The sequence below is a fragment of the Natator depressus genome, chromosome 2 (assembly GCF_965152275.1).
Source record: "Natator depressus isolate rNatDep1 chromosome 2, rNatDep2.hap1, whole genome shotgun sequence".
In the NCBI taxonomy this organism is placed as follows: Eukaryota; Metazoa; Chordata; order Testudines; family Cheloniidae; genus Natator; species Natator depressus.
The window spans coordinates 137,439,427-137,461,962 of NC_134235.1; the positions used below are offsets into that span (position 1 = coordinate 137,439,427).

General features: G+C 40.9%; 1 protein-coding gene across 1 annotated transcript in view; it reads right to left on the reverse strand.

The window, feature by feature from the left end:
- MARCHF6 (membrane associated ring-CH-type finger 6) overlaps positions 1-22,536 on the reverse strand; it is a 123,106-nt gene that overhangs the window by 87,380 nt on the left and 13,190 nt on the right. Inside the window, exons 2-4 of the mRNA XM_074945044.1 lie at positions 21,775-21,871; positions 20,728-20,801; positions 3,687-3,830 (exon numbers count right to left, since the gene is read on the reverse strand). Of these exons, the coding sequence (XP_074801145.1) occupies positions 3,687-3,830; positions 20,728-20,801; positions 21,775-21,871 (315 nt within the window). The remainder of the gene's footprint in view (positions 1-3,686; positions 3,831-20,727; positions 20,802-21,774; positions 21,872-22,536) is intronic.

A 22,536-nucleotide genomic window follows, 5' to 3' on the forward strand; every position in this document is an offset into this window, starting at 1 on the left:
ACAGTTACACTCTTTTTAGCGTGCTAGCTCAATTAGATCTAGCGCAGGTATGTCTCTTTGAACTGGGAGTCATACCCCCAGCTCAAAGTATAGACATACTTGAAGTGAGAGAGGAAGAGTAGGAGAGAGGGGGAGGAAGAGTGAAAGGACAAAGGAGAGAGACAGAACTGTGATTGGAGAAGAAGAGATGATGAATGGAGACATGGGGAAATGAGGATGGAGGACAAATCAGTGGAAACAGGTGAATTAAGGGATAAAAGGATTAGGAAGGGAAAGATAAGGAGAGAGAAGGAATGGGAGAGATTACACAATAGTTATGCAAAGTTCAGCTTTGGCAGTCACTCATTCTACATACAGAAACCAATTTAAAGGGAAACATTTTCATCTTGGTTCTTATATCTAAGGCCCTACCAAATTCATGGTCTATTTTGGTCAATTTCACGGTCATAGGATTTTAAAAATCATAAATTTCATTATTTCAGCTATTTAAATCTGAAATTTCACTGTGTTGTAACAGTAGGGGAGTATCAAGGTTATTGTAGAGAGTGTTGTGGTACTGCTTCCCTTACTTCTGCGCTGCTAGTGGCGACGGTGCTGCCTTCAGAGCTGGGCAGTTGGAGAGAAGCGGCTACTGGCCAGGATCCCAGCTCTGAAGGATCCCAGGGCAGAAGTAAAGATGGCATGGTACAGTATTGCCACCTTACTTCAGTGCTGCTGCCTGCAGAGCTGGGCCCTCAGTCAGCAGCTGTCTCTCTCTGGCTGCCTAGCTCTGAAGGCAGCAGCGCCGATGTAAGGGGTGGCATGGTATGGTATTGTTACCCTTACTTCTGCACTGCTGCTGGCGAGTTGCTGCCTTCAGAGCTAGGCGCCCCGCCAACAGCTCCCGCTCTCCGGCAGCCCAGCTCTGAAAGCAGCGCAGAGGTAAGGATGGTAATACCACGATGCCCCTAAAATAACCTTGTGACCCCCCTGAAATTCTCTTTTGGGTCAGGACCCCCAATTTGAGAAACACTGGTCTGGCTCCGTGAAATCTGTATAGTATAGGGTAAAAGCACACAAAAGACCAGATTTCATGGTCCATGACTTATTTTTCATGGCCACGAATGTGGTAGGGCCCTAATAACCTAATAAATTTGCGGATGATACTAAACTGGGAGGAGTGGTAGATACGCTGGAGGGCAGAGATAGGATACAGAGGGACCTAGACAAATTGGAGGATTGGGCCAAAAGAAACCTGATGAGGTTCAATAAGGATAAGTGCAGGGTCCTGCACTTAGGACGGAAGAACCCAATGCACAGCTACAGACTAGGGACCGAATGGCTAGGCAGCAGTTCTGCGGAAAAGGACCTAGGGGTTACAGTGGATGAGAAGCTGGATATGAGTCAGCAGTGTGCCCTTGTTGCCAAGAAGGCCAATGGCATTTTGGGATGTATAAGTAGGGGGATTACCAGCAGATCGAGGGACGTGATCGTTCCCCTCTATTCGACATTGGTGAGGCCTCATCTGGAGTACTGTGTCCAGTTTTGGGCCCCACACTACAAGAAGGATGTGGATAAATTGGAGAGAGTCCAGCGAAGGGCAACAAAAATGATTAGGGGTCTGGAACACATGACTTATGAGGAGAGGCTGAGGGAACTGGGAATGTTTAGTCTACGGAAGAGAAGAATGAGGGGGGATTTGATAGCTGCTTACAACTATCTGAGAGGTGGTTCCAGAGAGGATGGTTCTAGGCTATTCTCAGTGGTAGAAGAGGACAGGACAAGGAGTAATGGTCTCAAGTTGCAATGGGGGAGGTTTAGGTTGGATATTAGGAAAAACTTTTTCACTAGGAGGGTGGTGAAACACTGGAATGCGTTACCTAGGGAGGTGGTAGAATCTCCTTCCTTGGAAGTTTTTAAGGTCAGGCTTGACAAAGCCTTGGCTGGGATGATTTGATTGGGGATTGGTCCTGCTTTGAGCAGGGGGTTGGACTAGATGACCTCCTGAGGTCCCTTCCAACCCTGATATTCTATGATTCTAACTTCTGTACATTGCAGTAACACCTAGAATGCTAGGCACTTCCAAATATAGAGGAAAACAAGGTCCTGGCATCAAAGAGGAGACAATCTAGAAGGGCAGGAGAAAGGGATAGAATATACTATCAGGGTGACAGCTAGCATGCACCTATCTTAATTCCAGGGGTGTTTTGTTAAACATTTGTTTTATTTATATTATAAAAAATATAGTTTCATGTTTGTTTTGGGATGGCCCTTTGGATTGAGACTAGGGCTGTTGATTAATCGCAGTTAACTCACTTAATTAACTCAAAAAATTAATTGTGATTAATCACATTGTTAAACAATAGAATACCAATTGAAATTTATTAAATATTTTTGGATGTTTTCTGCATTTTCAAATATATTGATTTCTATTGCAACACAGAACACAAAGTGTACAGTGCTCACTTTATATTATAATTTTTGGTTACAAATATTTGTACTGTAAAAATGATAAACAAAAGAAATAGTATTTTTCAATTCACTTCACACAAGTACTGTAGTGCAATCTCTTTATCCTGCAAGTGTAACTTACAAATGTAGATTTATTTTTTGGTACCTAACTGCACTCAAAAACAAAACAATGTAAAACTTTAGAGCCTACAAGTCCACTCAGTCCTACTTCTTTTTCAGACAATCGCTAAGAGAAACACGTTTGTTTGCATTTGTGGGAGATACTGCTGCCTGCTTCTTATTCACAATGTTACCTGCTTTATTATTGACATCTCTTTGCTAATTTTTTAAGAGCAGTTTTATTGCCATATTTTACCAAAGACATAGTCAAGGATTTTTGCTCTCAAATTTTACTCATCAAAAGTTTCTCCTTTCTAATGAATTTGGGATTAACTTCACATTCTTATGAAATAGTTTTTAAAAACACTACCTACCTTTTGAATTGGCAAAAAATTAAAACCCAAGACAGACAACTAACTTGAAACTTATTTTGGGTTTTAACAGCCAGTCAGATGACAGAACAAGGAGTAATGGTCTCAAGTTGCAGTGGGGGAGATTTAGGTTGGATAGTAGGAAAAACTTTTTCACTAGGAGGGTGGTGAAACACTGGAATGTGTTAGCTAGGGAGGTGGTGGAATCTCCTTCCTTGGAAGTTTTTAAGGTCAGGCTTGACAAAGCCCTGGCTGGGATGATTTAATTGGGGATTGGTCCTGCTTTGAGCAGGGGGTTGGACTAGATGACCTCCTGAGGTCCCTTCCAATCCTGATATTCTATGATTCATATAATTGCACACACTATAAAAGTGGAAAGCATATGTGCACATATGGGCAGGTAAGGAGAACTAAAAAAGGGTAAGGATTAATTTTAAATTTAAGTTTCATTTTATTTTAAAATTTTAAATAAAAACTTACTCTGAAAAATTCAATAAGTAAAACAGCCACTTCATTAATGTTCCCTTAACATGGGCTCTGTTTTCCTATCTATTAGCTATTGTCTGCACTGTGCTATTGGTTTATGAATTGAATAGTTTCTTAGATAAAGTAATTAAAATACAGCAAAATATAAACATCTGAAATAAAATGAGTGGTCAAGTCACAAAGTTGATAACACATGAGAAGTATTAAAGCTGATGGCTATTCGCAAGCTTGTTATAAGATCATTATGAAAGTATTTCAATGCAAAAACTTAACACTTACATGCTGTAAGAGGTACAACTCCCAACCATGCAAAGGCCACAAGTGTATAGTGAAACCAGTATCGTATTGCTGTGCCAATACTTGTAACAAGTCCAGCAAAAATGTCTTGGATTGGAAGCCGTGAAGGCATATCTGGGGAATAAACTGAGAGGAAAAGAAAAACACTTTTATAAAACAGTTCTCATATGTGCTTGCAATAAAAACATAATATAGTACTGCAGTCAATAGCGTAATTTTTAAATTATATTTAAGAAAAATGTATGGCAACAAACAAACAAACAGTCACAAAGCCAAAAATAAATGAACATTCACCCTCTCTTCACACTTTATACATCCACTACAGGCAAATGCCAATGAAACCCTTAAACCACAAGTTCTCCTTAACTCATGTATTTAATTTTATAGAACTATTTTACAGACACTTCAGAGTTTGAGAAGTTTTTGTTTTGGGGCATTAATACCATCATCCCTACTAGTAAAGCCAGATTTCCTCAGAACAAACCCAACACCATAGGCCTAAACTAAAATTTTAACTAAAAGTTTGAAATTCTATAACAAAGTATCACCCAAATACATAGAACTCCCCTCCCTTATCACAAGAGACTTCCCTTTTCAACCTAACCCCCTGAGAGAAAAGCGAATTAAGCAACAGACCAGCAGAAAAGTCAACAAACTCAGGCCCTGCCAAGAAAGGGAGAAGAAAATTCCAAATTCAAGGGCCCTCCAGAGAGAATACCCATCACCCAACACCTAAAATGTACACATCTGGGATCTGTTTCCAGATTATATCAGCTGTTGGAATAAAAGCACAAGGAGAAAAACAGTCACTAAAAAATATTGATCTAAAATAGGGGTGGGCAAACTTTTTGGCCCGAGGGCCGTATCAGGGTTGCGCAACTGTATGGAGGGCTGGGTAGGGAAGGCTGTGCCTCCCCAAACAGCCTGGACCTTGCCCCCTATCTGCCCCTTCCCACTTCCCATCCCCTGACTGCCCCCCTCAGAACCCCTGACCCATCCAACCCCCCCCGCTCCTTGTCCCCTGACCGCCCCCTCCCGGGACCCCCGCCCCTAACCGCCCCCCCCCCCGGAAACCCCACCCCCATGCTCCCTGTCCCCGGACTGCCCCGCCCCTGCCCCAACAGGCCCCCCGGGACTCCCACGCCTATCCAACCGCCCCCTGCTCCCTGACTACCCCCCGGGACCTCCTGCCCCTTATCCAATGCCCCCGCCCCCTTAGCATGCCGCTCAGAGCGGCAGGAGTGGCCGCCGCACAGCGGCGTGGCTGCGTGGGAGGGGGGACAGCAGGGAAGAGGCCAGGTGCTAGCTTCCCCAGCCGGGAGCTCAAGGGCCGGGAAGGACGGTCCCATAGGCCGGATGTGGCCCGCGGGCCATAGTTTCCCCACCTCTGATCTAAAACCATAAGAGACTAACTCAAAACAGTTCTACAACAAAACTATTCCAATCCAGTATTTTTTCCTTCTTTTAAAATGAATTAACTGGTTATGCCATTCAGCTGTCTGGGAAGTTTCACAAACTTTTGTCTAACTTTTCAGTAACTTTTCCATACTACATAATTTTTAAGTTCTAATCACTTCATCTGGCTCCTGCATCCCTCACAGCTAGCCAAAAGTCAGGCTCTGACTTACTGATATGATTTTTTTGTATGTTCTTACAGGCAACTGCTCAATAGTTTATTAGACAGAGGAAGAGTCCAACTAAACATTTTAATATATGTGAACATTTATTAAAGTGAACACATTAAAGTCCAGGTTTCATTATACAGTGCAATCACATACTCCCTACATTAAACTTCTTAGACACTCAGGGCCACAAAACACAACCTATGAACAGCAATAAGGAAATAAAACTTTCACTTTATTAATAAGAAATGTATTTCAAAAATTAAGCAAGACACTGAATATGCCATCTGCTGTGTAATATGAGCATCTACAAGACTTAACTCTAGAAAGTACAGATGCCCTGGCATGCAAATATTTTGGTCAAAATTCTGAGCCCTACCTTTTGTGGCTTCCCTTTCGCGGGCTTCCCTTTTGCTCCCACAATAATTTTCAGACCCAAGAAAGATTATTTGAATGTCTACGTACCTGATCACACCCACAAATCAGGTATTTGGACACACAAGGCACATTAATTTTGAGTGCAGAGGCTGGCTTCCACAAGTCTCAAGTGTACACAGGGTGGATACAAATCAGTTATTTTAAATTTAAATCAGAATTTTTTTTTATTTTAGATACACAAGTTGGGAGATTTTGTTGTTGTAATATAAATAACAATACATTTATTTTTAAAAATAAGCCGGTTTAAAATGAAATCTGAATTTAATACAAAAATGTTAAGGCCTACACTTATTATAATCTCTTAAAACATTTAAATAAAAATAAACTTACTGAATCCATAAACCTCGATCAAAAACTTTGAATTAAAGGCTGTTTTTCTATATAAAGAAAAATCAGGGGAAAAAATATCTAACTTTTGAAGTCAAGCTTCATAAATATGGCATATATCAAATAAGGAATATATCATTCACCCTTTTCTAACATACTAAAACATACAATTAATAAGAATCTGAAAATAATGAGCTATATAACTTCTTAAATAAATGTATATATAGTTACATCTTTTTGCTATACACTATATCAAATCTACTGTAAAGGCTCTGTTTAGTTGTAAATCAGCATTTTAATGGCTGTTTCAACCAATGAGAGTGCACCTTTCTTCAGAAAATTATCAGAAGTACAAATGGAGAAGTTGATTAAAATCATTTAAATCAAGGCTTTCCACTTGACTTAAATTACTTTTATTTAAATCAATCCATTCTGCTCATACAACCTACAGCTGTTGTTTTACCTTCTCATTACCTGAATCCACTAAAATCCACCATTTACAACACATATCACCGCCTCCTCTTCTGACCTCCACATAAAATATGCAGCCTTTAATTCTGATCAAATGGATTGGTTAAAAATGATGTCTTGATGCAATTAGTCACTGAAGTTCTATTTTCCTGCATTATCTGGATGGTTTGCACAGTAAATTAGTTATCACTTCTGAGGTGAGGAGTGGTTTGCAGTCAAGCGTAAAAATAGTCTAGCAGCTTTCACATTCAGAGTTAGGCTCAAAGGATGTAAGGATTTTGTATCAATCGTCCAGTATTCACTCGTTTTTCATTGTTGCTAAAACGTCTCCACCAAACGATCAAAAATGGAAGAAACTGATATGAATTCAACAAAGCTACAACCTCTTGGCAATATGGACACAGCATGTCAATGACAACCAAATCTAAATCAGAAGTTATCAACTGGACCACACCAGGTTAAGCCCAGTTTTAACATTTCCTCTTTCCCCTAAAAAGCTCACTTCATTACACCATTGCCCTGCAATTCAGGTCTACAGTTAAAACTTTAAAAAAGGACGTGCAAAGTGAATTGGCAAACCACTGAAAGACAGTGGCGGAGTACTGCGCACTAGTTTGGAATCAATCGTCACACACCAAACTGGTGGATATGCAGTTACATGCCACCATGAACATCATCTCTGACACCCTGTGTCCGACTCCACTCCCATGGCTTCCAGTTCTGAGCAATATTGCTCCTCTTCATATCAGATGAGAGGTTGCCACTGGGAAAGTTACTGGAAAAAGTACGCGCCAACCCAAGCCTGCCGCTGCACAGTGACCTTTTAAAACACCAGCTGCATGTTTGCCATCACATTGCCCATTATGGTCTCATCCGCCATGCCAGGATGTTAGGGCAGAAACACTCTAGCGAGAGGAATGGATATCTGTTATAATCCCCAACCAGTTCCTTGCTGCCGACCCCACAATTTGCCTGCCTGGTTTTGACCTGCCCCATCGCTAGTGGTCCCTGTTGAACAGGTTCTAGACCGGGCAAGGTCTCTGTGCAGCCAACCAGTATCGCTGGAGTCTTCGTGACAGCGCTTTGTGCAGCTGTGGCGCAACATAGACGATGATGCACACGGTCAATGAATGCCTGCTGACTAGGTTCAGCGGTGGCCTAGTAGAACAGCATCACGCCACTGAAAATGCCATCGCTTGGCCAGACGACTATGCATACGCAAAATAAAGATACTGAAAGACAGCACTGAAACCATCTTTATCTGAGATGTCACTACATCCAGAATTTACAGCTATTAGCCAAATCAATCACTGGATAAGAAAACTCTAGACGTTAAGCAGGATGTTGTGATGTGAGTTACATTTCAGCTCACCATAATGATTTCAAGTCAGATTATCACGAATTTATATATTGAAGTTAACTATTTCAGAAGATATCCTCTAATTATCCCAGTTTTCACCAAAAACATACTTAATGCAACTTACATTGTTACAAAGCAAAACAACAAAGGATAACAATATGGACAATATCCTGGGTACTTGGCTAAATTACAAGATAAATTTGAAAGCCACAATTCATACCAAATTTATCAGGATATAATCCAGAGTAAACGCTTAGACTTTGCCTCATCCTCCTCTCTACTTAAGTAGTGAAACAATTATGATCCAATGCAAATTATGCACTGAGCACACAATTTTCCCCTTGGGAGAAGGTGAGACAAAGAATAAACCATATATGACAGCATTCATCATGCCACTTAACTGGAAAGTTCCCAGATACTATGGTCAGCACAAGACCATGTACAGAGTACATGATCACCTGCTGTTCTGATACACCTTAATAAAAATTTAGGCACACTACTACCAAAATTGAATAGTTTCAGATTTAACTTTTACAAGTTTAAAATACAGCAGACCTGACCTAACTTGCAAGTATACATGTCTGAGAAGCTTTTTTTTTTTTTTTTTTAAATAAGTGAGTATATACACAATGGTAAGTGTTCCAATTTGCAAAAAGTAGTTCTGAAGAGTATGTAAGTGCCCTAAATCATGTAACTGTTTATTACCTGATTCTTAGTAAATTGCTAAAAAATGCTGTTTAGTAGCAGATCCAGGATCTTACCCCACCTTATGACAACCGCTGCAGAAACAATCAGAATCTTCTTTCGAAGCAAGTAAACAGAGCTCTCTCATCATGGCTCTTTTTGTAAAATAACATGACAATGGTGGAATAAAATAATATAGTGCAATGTTCTGTTTCAATGGTCATTGAATTTGTTCTGACTGCTTGAGAATAACTAGTTAAATGAGCCAATTCATTCACATTTTTAACTGTCACTTCAATAAACCAAGACAGTGAACATACGAATGAATGTTGACAAACAGCCGGAAGGGAATGAGTGAGAAAGAACAAGGATTACAACAATATAAGCACTACTCAGGTTAAGGTACAAAGACATCTTGATTTTTTAATTCACACAAGGCAAGGGCATATTTCAGAACATGTTATTTAACTTACAAGTTAGTCTTTTGGGGATTGAAGAGGTGATACCCCGTTACTAGCTTCCTTCCATTTAACAGCCCAGTATTCATTCAGGTGGCAATGCCACACCCACCATTCCAGAATGTGTTGGACGGGAAAGTGAGCAACTTATTTTTGCTTTATATAAAACCGTCCATCCGAAGACCAGACAAACCTATTTCTACCACCCTACACCCTTGGTATCATGCATTTTTCATACTTATGTTTTCATTAGGGCTGTCAATTAATCACAGTTAACTCACACAATTAACTAAAAAAAATTAATCGTGATTAAAAAAATTAATCACAATTAATTGTGGTTTTAATCACACTGTCAAACAATAATAGAAATACCAATAGAAATTTATTAAATATTCTTGGATGTTTTTCTACATTTTCTAATATATTGATTTCAATTACAACACAGAATACAAAGTATACATTGCTAACTTTATATTATTTTTATTACAAATATTTGCACTGTAAAAATGATAAACAAAAGAAGTAGTATTTTTCAATTCACCTCATTCAACTACGGTAAAGCAATCTCTTTATCGTGAAAGTGCAACTTACAAATGTAGATTTTTTGTTATATAACTGCACTCAAAACCAAAACAATGTAAAACTTTAGATCCCACAAGTCCACTCAGTCTCGGACATGACCCAGCACGTTGTTCATTTTAAGAATGCTTTCACTGCAGATTTGACAAAATGCAAAGAACGTACCAATCTGAGATTTCTAAAGATAGCTACAGCACTTGACCCAACGTGTAAGAATCTGAAGTGCCTTCCAAAATCTGAGAGGGACGAGGTGTGAAGCATATTTTCAGAAGTCATAAAAGAGCAATACTCTGATACAGAAACTACAGAACCCGAACCACCAAAAAAGAAAATCAACCTTCTCTTGGTAGCTTCTGATTTAGATGATGAAAATGAACACACATTTGCTTTGGATCGTTATCGAGCAGAACCAGTCCTCAGCATGGAAGCATGTCCTCTGGAACGGTGGTTGAAGCATGAAGGGGCGTACGAATGTTTAGCATATCTGGTACATAAATATCTTGCAACACTGGCTACAACGGTGCCATGTGAACGCCTGTTCTCACTTTCAGGTGACACTGTAAACATGAAGCGGGCAGCACTATCTCCTGCAAGTGTAAACAAACTTGTTTGTCTGACTGATTGACTGACCAAGAAGTAGGACTGAGTAGACTTGTAGGATCTAAAGTTTTACATTGTTTGATTTTTGACTGCAGTTATTCTTGTACATAATTCCACAAATGTAAGCTCAACTTTAATGATTAAGAGTTTGCACTACAGTACTTGCATTAGGTGAATTGAAATACTATTTTGTTTTTACAGTGCAAATATTAGCAATAAAAAATAAATATAAAGTGAGCACCGTATACTTTGTATTCTGTTTTAATTGAAATATATTTGAAAATGTAGAAAATATCCACAAATATTTAAATAAATGGTATTCTATTACTGTTTAACAGAGCGATTAATCACAATTAGTTGTTTTAAACGCATGATTAATCATGATTAATTTTTTTTAAATTAACACTTGATAGCCCTAGTTTTTAATGCTCTTAGTTCACATCCCACAGGATGTCAGGTAGAAATACTGAAAGATTTTAAAAATTATACAATAGTGGGAAATAAACTTCTCTATCTCAGTAGGCATGCTCCAGTACTCATGACTGTTTGGTGTGATGTTAGAGTGCATGCTAGGGTATTACATGGAGGCAAGTGGGGGAGTGTGGAACAGTTGCTCTTTGGAAACCCAAAGAGAAGAAAGAACAGTTAGCTAAAAGTGAACTGAAATGCTTTTTACAGAAATAATGAAAAAACTGATTTCAAACTATGTTTACAATTATTGTTCAGTCAACACGTAGACTGAATAACCACAACTAAGAGCAATTTTTAAAAAATGGATGTCTAAAATTACACTAAGCCCTGGTCTACACTACGGGGTTAGGTCGAATTTAGCCGCGTTAGGTCGATTTTAAAATAAATGCATCTACACAACCAACCCCGTTCCGTCGACCTAAAGGGCTCTTAAAATCAACTTCTGTACTCCTCTCTGGTGAGGGGAGTAGTGCTAAAGTCGACCTTGCTGGGTCGAATTTGGGGTAGTGCAGATGCAATTAGACGGTATTGGCCTCCAGGAGCTATCCCAGAGTGCTCCAATGTCACCGTTCTGGACAGTCCTTTCAACTCCAATACACTAGCCAGATACACAAGAAAAGCCCCGAGAAATTTTCCATTTCGTTTCCTGTTTGGTCAGCATGGCGAGCTCAGCAGCACAGGTGACCATGCAGTCCCCCCAGAATCACAAACGAGCTCCAGCATGGACCGAAAAGGAGACACTAGATCTGACTGCTGTATGGGGAGAAGAATCTGTGCAGGCTGAACTCCGATCAAAAAGAAGAAATGCTAATATATATGCCAAAATCGCACAGGGCATGGTGGAGGCTACAACAGGGACACACAGCAGTGCCGTGTGAAAGTTAAGGAGCTCAGGCAAGCCTACCAAAAGACAAAGGAGGCAAATGGTTGCTCCGTGTCAGAGCCCCATACATGCCACTTCTATGATCAGCTGCATGGCATTCTGGGGGGGGGGGGGGGGGACCATACCACTACCCCCCACTCTCCATGGACACCTGCAAGGGGGGAGTCTCACGCAACAGGGAGGAGGATTTTGTGGATGAGGAAGAGAAGCATGCACAGCAGGCAAGCGGCGAATCCGTTCTCCCCGGCAGTCAGGACCTTTTCATCACCCTGGAGCCAATACCCTCCCAAGGCGGGATCCCCGACCCCAAAGGCGGAGAAGGCACCTCTGGTGAGTGCACATCTGTAACTACAGTACAAGGTTTAAAAGCAATAGTGCTTAATGTTTGATTTGCCCTGAAGAATTGGAATGCATTCGCAGCCAGTAAAGCTACTGGAAAAGTCTGTTAACGTGTCTGGGGATGGAGCGGGAATCCTCCAGGGACATACCCATGAAGCTGTCCTGGAGGTATTCTGAAGGCCTTTGCAGAAGGTTTCTGGGGAGGGCTGCCTTATTTCGTCCTCCACAGTAGGACACTTTACCACGCCAAGCCAGTAGCAAGTACTCTGGAATCATTGCAGCACAAAGCATGGCAGCGAATGGTCCTGTGTTTTGGTCGCATTAAAGCAACATTCGGTCTTTATCTTTCTGTGTTAGCCTCAGGAGAGTGATATCATTCATGGTCACCTGGTTGAAATAGGGGAATTTTTGTAAGGGAACAGTAAAAGGACCCCATTCATGCTGGGTTGTTTGCGCTTGGCTAAAAGGGATCATCCTGGAGAATAGCCACACAGCGGGTGGATGGATGAAGGGATCATCCCAGAGAATAGCCATGTGGTGGGGTGGGAGGAGTGTACTGCACACCCACCCCAAAACCACAGCCCCTCCTTTTAAATGGCAAACCCAACCAGCATTGCTTGCTATGGGAAAGGATGGCGCTGCAGTTTGAAACCATTCCCACATGTTATGAAGGCATAAGAAGCCAACCCCACATACCAAAAGGCTCACCATGGCTGCCTGGAAACCGAATTCTGTTGCCCAGCCATGTGTGATGTGTCACCATACTGGCAGGCGCTCAATATAAAAGGCAAAATGAGACCTTGTACCTAAAGCACATGTGCTGTCTGCTGTGAATTGTTTGATTCACTGTGAAAGTCTCCCTTTTGTTCTCAGAAATGTATCATCTTAAATTTTACTCTCCCTTTTTATCTCCCTGCAGGTGCAAATGTTTCTATGCTCCCCCTATCATCTCTGTCCCTGAGGTTATCGCAGATTAGAAGCCAAAAAAACCAAAACCAAACCAAAACCCGCACTCGCGCTGACATGTTTTCCAAGCTCATGCAGTCCTCCCGCACTGATAGAGCACAGCTGAATGTATGGAGGCATTCAGTGGCAGAATCCAGGAAAGCATTAAGTGAGCATGAAGAGCAGAGGCAGGTGGTGATGCTGAGGCTAATGGAGGAGCAAACAGACATGATGAAGCGTCTGTTGGAGCTCTAGAAAAGCCAACAAGAGCACAGACCCCCGCTGAATCCATTGTATAACTGCCTGCCCTCCTCCCCAAGTTCCATATCCTCCTCACTCAGACGCCCAAAAATGCGGTGGGGGAAAGGCTCTGGGCACCCAGCCACTCCACTCCAGAGGATGGCCCAAGCAACAGAAGGCTGTCATTCAAGCAGTTTTGATTTGTAGTGTGGCTACAATAAGCAATGTGCCCTCCTCCTGCACTCCACCCCACCCAGGCTACCTTGTCAGTTATCTCACTTTTTTTTTTTTAAATTAATAAACAAAGAATGCATGGTTTCAAAACAATAGTTACTTTTTTCCTCTGCCAGCCGTGATCGAAGGGGGAAGGGTGGTTGGCTTACGGGGAATTAAAATCAACAAAGGGGGAGGGTTTGCAGCAACGAGAAACACACACAACTGTCACAACATAGCCTGACCAGTCATGAAGCCTCTCTGATGCGCAGCGCGCCTACCTCTGCTCTTCTAATCGCCCAGGTGTCTGGCTGCTGAAAACCGGCCACAAGGCGATTTACCTCAACCTTCTACCAGCCATAAATGTCTCTCCCTTACTCTCACAGATATTATGAAGCACACAGCAAGCAGCAATAACAATGGGAATGTTGGCTGCGCTGAGGTCTAACCTAGTCAGCAAACAGCGCCAGCGAGCTTTTAAACGTCCAAAGGCACATTCTACTACCATTCTGCACTTGCTCAGCCTATAGTTGAACTGCTCCTTACTACTGTCCAGGCTGCCTGTGTACAGCTTCATGAGCCAAGGGAGTAAGGGGTAAGCTGGGTCTCCAAGGATAACTATTGGCATTTCAACATCCCCAACGGTAATTTTCTGGTCTGGGAAGTAAGTCCCTTCTTGCAGCTGATCAAACAGCCCGGAGTTCCTAAAGATGATAGCGTCATGCACCTTTCCCGGCCACCCCACGTTGATGTTGGTGAAATGTCCCTTGTGATCCACCAGTGCTTGCAGCACCAATGAGAAGTACCCCTTGAGGTTTATGTACTGGCTGCCAAGATGGTCAGGTGCCAAGATAGGGATATGCGTTCCGTCCATTGCCCCACCACAGTTAGGGAAACCAATTGCAGCAAAGCCATCCGCTATGACCTGCACATTTCCCAGAGTCACTACCCTTGACAACAGAACATCAGCGATTGCACTGGCTACTTGGATCACAGCAGTCCCCACAGTAGATTTGCCCACTCCAAATTGATTCCTGACTGATTGGTAGCAGTCAGGCGTTGCAAGCTTCCACAGGGCTATCGCCACTCGCTTCTCAACTGTCAGGGCAGCTCTCATCTTGTTATTCCTGTGGTTCGGGGGGAGGGAGGGGGGGAAGCAACTCACAAAGTTCGAGGAAAGTAGCCTTACGCGTGTGAAAGTTTCGCAGCCACTGGGAATCATCCCATGCCTGCAACACTATGTGGTTCCACCAGTCTGTGCTTGTTTGCCGGGCCCAGAATCAGCGTTCCAGTGTATCAACCAGCCCCACTGCCGCCATGATGTCCCAACTGCCACAGCCCATGCTTTCGGGAAACTCTGTGTCCATGTCTCATCACAATCGTCATCGTGCTGGCGTCTCTTAGCCCAGTTCTGCACATACTCCAGGATAACGCATGAGGTGTTTACAATGCTCGCAACAGCAGCGGTGAGCTGAGTGGGCTCCATGCTTGCCTTGGTATGGTGTCTGCACGGGTAACCCAGGAAAAAAGGCGCCATTGCTTTGATGGAGGGAGGGAGGGGTGACTGACGACATGTACCCAAAACCACCCGCGACAATGTTTTTTCCCCCATCAGGCATTGGGAGCTTATCTCAGAATTCCAATGGGCAGCGGAGACTGCGGGAACTGTGGGATAGCTACCCATAGTGCACCGCTCCATAAGTCGATGCTAGCCATGGTATTGAGGACGCACTCTGCTGACTTAATATGCTTAGTGAGGACATACACAATCAACTGTATAAAATCGATTTCTAAAAATCAACTTCTATAGAAACAACCTAATTTCGTAGTGTAGACATACCCTTCTGAATTTGTTTTCAAACATGTATTTAAGTGACCTGATTTTCAAGTTGTGGCCAATTACTTTAATACACAACTGCTGAAATCAACTCATTCTGCCAAGACCTGAGGGTTCTGTTCCTGTCCCACTTACAAATAATAATTTCATTCACACCTAAAGGAGTGTAAAGAACACAGTTTCCTGCACAGTTCAGTGTTAACTGAGGTCACTAGATGTTACAGAAGAGAGAGACCCAAGGACTGAAACTTAAGCCTTGACAGGTAAAAAGTATTTCCATTCCCCTTAACACATGCTTATGTACATATTTTTAGATCTAGATGTATGTTTTCTAATTGATTTGGGATTGCTCCCCCTTTTTACTGTGCTTTTAAGTGAACTAAATTGTTAATATATAGAAACTGTGGTTCTTTGAGATGTGTGGTGCACAATTATATTCCACTTCATGTGTGTCTGTCCAGTGCACTTGAGCCAGATACTTTTGGTCAGCAGTACCCATCAGGGGAGTTCATGCACTTTATGTGCTCTCGGTGCCTCCAATGAAGGGCATGAAGGACAGGGCCGGCCACCCTCCCTTCCCCCCGCTTTCCTTCATACCAGAATCCTAGTTGATATCATACTCAGAGTAGCAGGGATGGAGGGTGAGTCATGGAATATATATATGTACATGGTACATCTTGAAGAACCAGTTATTGTAGAGGTAAGTAATTGTTTATTCAAGTGGTTGTATACATATATATTCCAAGTTAGGCAATTCTCAAACAGGGCTGTTCATTGGTGGTGTAAATTCAGCTAGTGCATGCAAAGAACTCTGGCAAGCTCAGTCATGTGTGCAGGATATCATGTGTCCCAGCAGCTTGAGACAGGATCTCGCTGTTGTTCTCGGGAGAGACCACAGACTGGTGCACAGGGTTAAAATGGACTGGAACATTCCCTGAGGTAGATATGTGATTGCAGATGTTGAGTCAAGAATGGCCCCAATAAACTCAATTCTCTAATTTAGACACATTATCAATTTGTCCATGTTTATTTCCCAGACTCAACCGAGTAGTGCCAGGAACTGACGGATGCTATCTGTGACTTTTTGCCTTTAGTGACAACAGATTTGTCAATTATCCAGATACAGGAATACCTGGATACCCTTTGGTAAGCCACTGCCATAAGCTTTATAAAAGCTTCTGGGGGTTGATGAGAGGCTGAACAGAAGTACTGTATATGGATAGTGGCGATCCCCACACGGAAAACCTAGGATATATCCTGTGGCTGGGCTGGATAGACACTCAAAAACAGGCACTCTGTAGATTAAGAGTATCACACCAGTCATTCAAATCGAGAGAAGGAATACTGTCCTGAACATCATCGTTTTGATGAAGGTGTTCAGGTCTCTTAGGTCTAGGATAGGCCTTAGATTTTTTCTTTTTAGGGATGAGAAAATTATAAGAATAAGAAACACTTCTCCTATGCTGTGGAAAGACCTGCTCTATAACTCCAAGATCAAGAAGAGATTGTACAATCTCATAAGGGTCCCTGAGCAGGGAGTGGAAAGGTGAATGGGGGACTGAAAGGGAATGGTTAATCCCAAATTCCACAATGTCTAGAACCCAATAATCTGAGGTTATGGCATTCCAGACACCGTGGAAGTGCTACTACTAATTCCCAAAGGGAGGAGACAGGTTGGGAAGATCTGGTACAACATGAATTCTGCTCCTGAGTAAGCAGTTAACTCTGCTGCTTTGAGGTTTGCAAATGCTGATGAGAGGTCAAGTGTGGCAGAAGCTTAGGAAATTTATGTCTTTGCCAAGCTGGATCATATTGCCTAGGTCAGGGGTCTCAAATGACCACGAGGGCCACATGAGGACTAATACATTGGCCTGAGGGCCGCATGACTGACCCCCGACCCCCCCACTGCCCCGGCCCCGCTCCCACTCCACCTCTTCCACGAGGCCCCTCCCCTGCCCCACCTCTTCCATGACCCCATTCCAACCCCTTCCCCGAAATCCCCACCCCAACTTCGCCCCCTCCCTGCCCCCAGGGGGTGCAGGAGGGGTGCAGGGTGCAGCAGGGGGCTCAGGGCAGGGGGTCCGGTTGCAGGAAGGGTGCGGCAGGGGGTTGGGATGCAGGAGGGGTTCAGGGGGCAGGTTCTTTGTTCTTCTGGAGAAGGAGCTACATAGGTGAACCTCTCTGGAATGCGGCCTTCTAAACAAAACAGGAACCATTGTACATCCATCATTTAGCGGCATAACAGCCTGAGAGAACAGATGTTTTTTAAAACCTGGGGATTTTCTGACTGACAACTTCAGCAGCAGCAGCAGCAGTACAGGAATACCACCCAAGGAAATAGAGAAGAGACTTACCTCAAAAACTCAGAGAGAAAAGGAAACACTATTTTAAAAAAGCCTATCACTAACTACTACGTAAACTAAGCTAATTATATACAAGAGTGCTAATAAGTGCTGAATGACAAAGAGCAGTAGATGATGAGAAGAACTTGAGAAGGGTCAGGGTGGCCCCACCCTTTATGCACTCAACTGGAAGCACGAGGACACTCAGGGTACAGGAATCACCCCAGTGGTACTGCTGACCAATCATCTCTGACTCAAATGCACTAGATGCACACACACCCTAACTGGAATACATATGTGCACAAGCATTCAAACGTTCTCTTCACCTTTCATAACTGTGTTTAAATGCCCCCTGCCTTCTTTAGAAGTAAGTGCTGTATTGCTCATACTTCCATTGTTTTGCAGATATATTTTAAGGAACAGTTATTAACAGAGCCCCATGTAAAATTCGATTAGTTGGCCTTTTGACTGCTGCAAAATTATGGATTTCTCTTAGAATATCACACAGTTGTACCCCAGAATCAAGGTGGATTTTCTGTTGCAACTAAACATAGCCTTTAGCAAAAAGCAGGACCAAATTTAGTGTAACCAGAGGATTATATACACATTTATTTGTGCAACTATATAGTTTAACTTCTTTATTCAGATTCCTAATTTTTATTATTCTAGAAAATGATGAATGATGCATTTCTTATTTACCAGATGAGTAATGATTTAGTTGTGATTTGTGTCAAGGTCTGTTTGGATGGACATTCAAATTCAATTAAAATACACAAAAACAGCATTTTAATTTTTTTTATTAAATAAAACTACATTAAAAATGCTGAATACACAAGAAAAAAGTTAGTCAAAGTTTATCAAAATATGTTTTGCATTTAAAACTAACTGATTTCTTAAATAAAGGAAATATTATCTGTAGTTAATGAATTTACCTGATTGTTTCTGGTCACCATGTTCTACAAGATTTTAGCACGAGTACATCTCATCTTCTTACACCCAGTGTTTATTCAGAGATTGTAAAACAAGCATCCCTACTTTTTTAACTCCTAATTGTTTTCTCAACTAGCTATTGAGCAGAACTAGCCGAAGAAAATGAAATGAAGAAAATATTCTCTCTGCACATACAGAAGAGGCTACTGCTATTAAAAGCTGGTCCCATTGCAATAAACTGCTTAGTTAGTGACTTCCACCAGCTCTGTAGTCTGACTTTCCTTAAAACTTGACAGCAAACATGTACTGTAATATTTTATTTTGTATATAACTTAAATTATGTTAATAAATTATAATAAGTTAAGGCCTGAGCATAGGTTGTCCTAATTTCAAATTTAATTTTAAGAAAATTTATTTTAAAAAAATAAAACTATTTAAATAAAAATTATTTTAAAAAAATCAGTTTATCGGCCTCATTTTTTAAGGTTTAAGAGGAAACGCTTGCAAGCTAGAAGTATAATCAAGAAGCAAGTATAACCAATTCAATAACATATGTCACAGTCTACCAACCAGTCTGAAACACTAACTCTGAAAGATGATAAATGCTCCACTCATCTGTTTGGTGTTAACCCCAAACTGTCAACATTAGCTATTTAATTTCTGATCATGTTAGTAGTAGCATCAGTTTAATGCGCTTTTATATTGTTATGGTTGCTATGACAGATTTTGGGGTAGGTTACAAGGTGACAGCTAGTTGGTATAAAGGGCTCCTGGAACGGAGAATAACCCCTAGTTATAACCAACCCCTAGATGGTTGGGGATAGAGGAAACTGAATCCAGAGGGTGAGGGGGGGAAAAAAAGAGATGCATCACCTGTCCTCCAGCAGCAAGAGCCAAACTGCCTCCTGGATAACAAAAAACTCCAACTATTGAAACTGCCAGCTTCCCTCCCCATCCCAGCCAGTTCCTAGAACGCAGGGACTCATTAGTTTAAAAAAAAAAAAAAAGTCTCTTCACGCAGCACATTTAAATCTTAGAATTTGGGAGCAGCATAAAGTGCAGTAGAACCTCACAGTTACATACACCTCAGGAATGGAGGTTGTTTGTAACTCTGAAATGTTTGTAACTCTGAACAAAATGTTCTTTCAAAAGTTTACAACTGAACATTGACTTAATACAGCTTTGAAACTTTAGTACACAGAAGTATTTTTTTTTAGTAGTCTACAGTTAACACAGTATTGTACTGTAATTTGCTTTTTTTTTTGGTCTCTGCTGTTGCCTGATTGTGTACTTCTGGTTCCAAATGAGGGGTGTGGTTGACTGGTCAGTTTGTAACTCTGCTATTCATAACTCTGAGGTTCTACTGTAAACTGAATCAAAATAAAAAACACAAGGAGTATTGTACTGATCGGACAGGCAATGAGGGGGCAATGCGGAATGATTGGGGCCTAATGTGCCACACAGGTCAGGGGCCTTACTTATTTGACACCTTGTCCAATGTTAGCTTTCTTGTTACCCAGTAGAACAGAACACTGCATCCTATCAGAAACTGCATACAGAGAAGGTCAGCTCTTGAGTCTAAGGTTTTTAAAAATTAACTAAATTGCTTAACTTTGATTTTCGTTAGCTGAATCTAACATGATAAACAATTATTTGTGGTAGCTACTCAATCTTGACCGAGGTGGCAGTAGAATGAATGGAGAACATTAAGGTACATTAATCAACTCAAATTGCTAGTGTCGACTGTGTTGCTAGGAAGAAGTTAGCAGAATTGACTTAGTATCTTACTAAGTAATGTTCTTTCAGATAGATACTTCAAAGGCAATTGAAAAAAGTTTGTCAGTTATAGATTACAGGTTTGGTTCACCTCATTTTAGCAGTCTAAAACTTCCAGATTCCTCAGAACTTTACTCCTGCTTAATACACTGTAACTGAAAATGAACTGTATGCATTAATTTATTTAAACTTAGCTGACCGTCCATGAACTAGAATTGGGGGCATCAACAAAAAGATACTGAATATTCTCTCTTGGAAACTAGGTGGATGAAAAAAAAATTCAGTATTATTTGCTACAAAGAAAAAACTTTTTTAAAGCCTATATTGTGATCTACTCAAAAGAGCTGTGGGTCAAACAAGAATAACAGACATAGTCCAAAACTATCAACACAGATACACTTAGAAATAAAAAAAAATTAAGAAGGCCAATCACTACTCTAAATATCACAAATAAGAAAATAAGGAAACAAAAGTGTTGAAAAAGCTAGAAAAGGTGTTACATACTTACTTGGTGTGAAAGCAAATCTGTGCTTACATAATTCACAGTATTCTTTTCTGCTGTGTTTCAGCCACTGAACTAAGCTGCAAAGAAACACGAACACAGGGCTAAAATGTGTCTGCACTTAAAAATTTAAGACATCCAAACAATTGATTTCCTGATACTTGTGAAAAGTTCAAGTCTAAAAAAATTACAGTTGAAAAGCTAATAATTGTATTTATGAATTTATCAAATATATTAAGCCTGCTAAATCAATACAGATAGATTGGACCACTATGAAAATGAAATTGGTATGCAAGAATGGAAAAAGAGGGTGGGCTACCACTGGTAACTGTGACTCTTCAAGCAGAGGTGTTTGTGCTACTGATGATGTGCCCTCCTCAGCTGTGCATTAGCTCAAATCTTATAGACACTACTATCCAAAAGGCTAACACACACAAGGCACATGCACCTCTATTAATGTGGACCTGTAATTATTTTTCCTCCCTCTGAGGATTGTTTGTACAAAGTACACTTGCATATCTAAGATTGAAATAGTAAGCGATGGTGTAATTAACCACTATCATAATACATTCGCACTGGGGGGCAGCTTTAACTTTGGCATTTTCATGATTAACTGTGCAATCATAACATTGCATTAATATAAGATTTTTAAAAGTTTAAATATAATATTTACCCTTGGGTGTTAGACCTTTACACTCTAATTCATATCCATAAAGGTGCAGAAAGATATACTAATAATTTAGTAAGTTTAGTTAGCTGTCTTCCTGATGCACACAGTTTATAAAAGACTACCAGTAAAAATACTATTGTATTTGTAAGCAGGAATGATTGTTACAACATGTAGGTGCACATACTTTGGTTTTCACATGCCCTTTACTCTATAGAGACAGAAAGCAGGCAATGTGAGCTAACCTGTAAGAACCATCCAAAAGTTTACATTTAAATATAATTTTTCCACAAACTAACTTTTCTGCTTACATACTAGTTATTCTGAAGACCTAACGTATCCCTTTTAGAAAACGTTTGTGTTTTGTTTAAAAAATTTAAACTTACCATTCTTGATGAATAAATTTAATACTGCCAGTACACACGCACGGATGATAGAGGGGTTTCTCAGGTGTTCCTTCAGACCGACACACCCTACATATGTCTGCGGGCCAAAACAAGAAACTTATCATTTTGCTTAAAGTTTCTCACACATTTAATATCAAAATAAATTAAGAATAAAAAATAATGGAAAATATAGCATTATGGTCAAGGATGATGCCATATAGCAAAATAAAACCATGCCAATTTAAAATGAAATAAACTGAAAAATACACAAGACATATTTTGAACTTGGCAAAATAAAGATACTATGATCTCCAGAAAAGCAGAACAGAATTCTGCATCTTCTTCTTGAATACCCTGCCACTGTAAAAAATTGATAAAAATCTCTACCACACAAAAACAACAGATTCAAAGGTTCTGGAATTAACAAGTATATACAAACACACAACTGTGGAGGACGCATGCATGAGCACACTGGATGTGAAGATATTTGTACTGCTAAAACAGCAAGACATGGGGTCATCTAAGGACATACGCTGATGCTCCCAGACAGCTGTCTCTCAACTTGGCATTGGAAGCTGAGAGTAGTTGTATGCGAAGTAAACAGAAGACAGGAAGGTCTGGGGTCTAACCAAGGATGTGTCATTTGGGATACTAGCCCTGACCCTACTAAATTATTGTTCTCAGCATTTTAGTGGAATTAAAAAACAAATTTAAAAAAATCCCACTGCTTTAAAGTGACAAAAGCTGAAAGGTATACTTGAT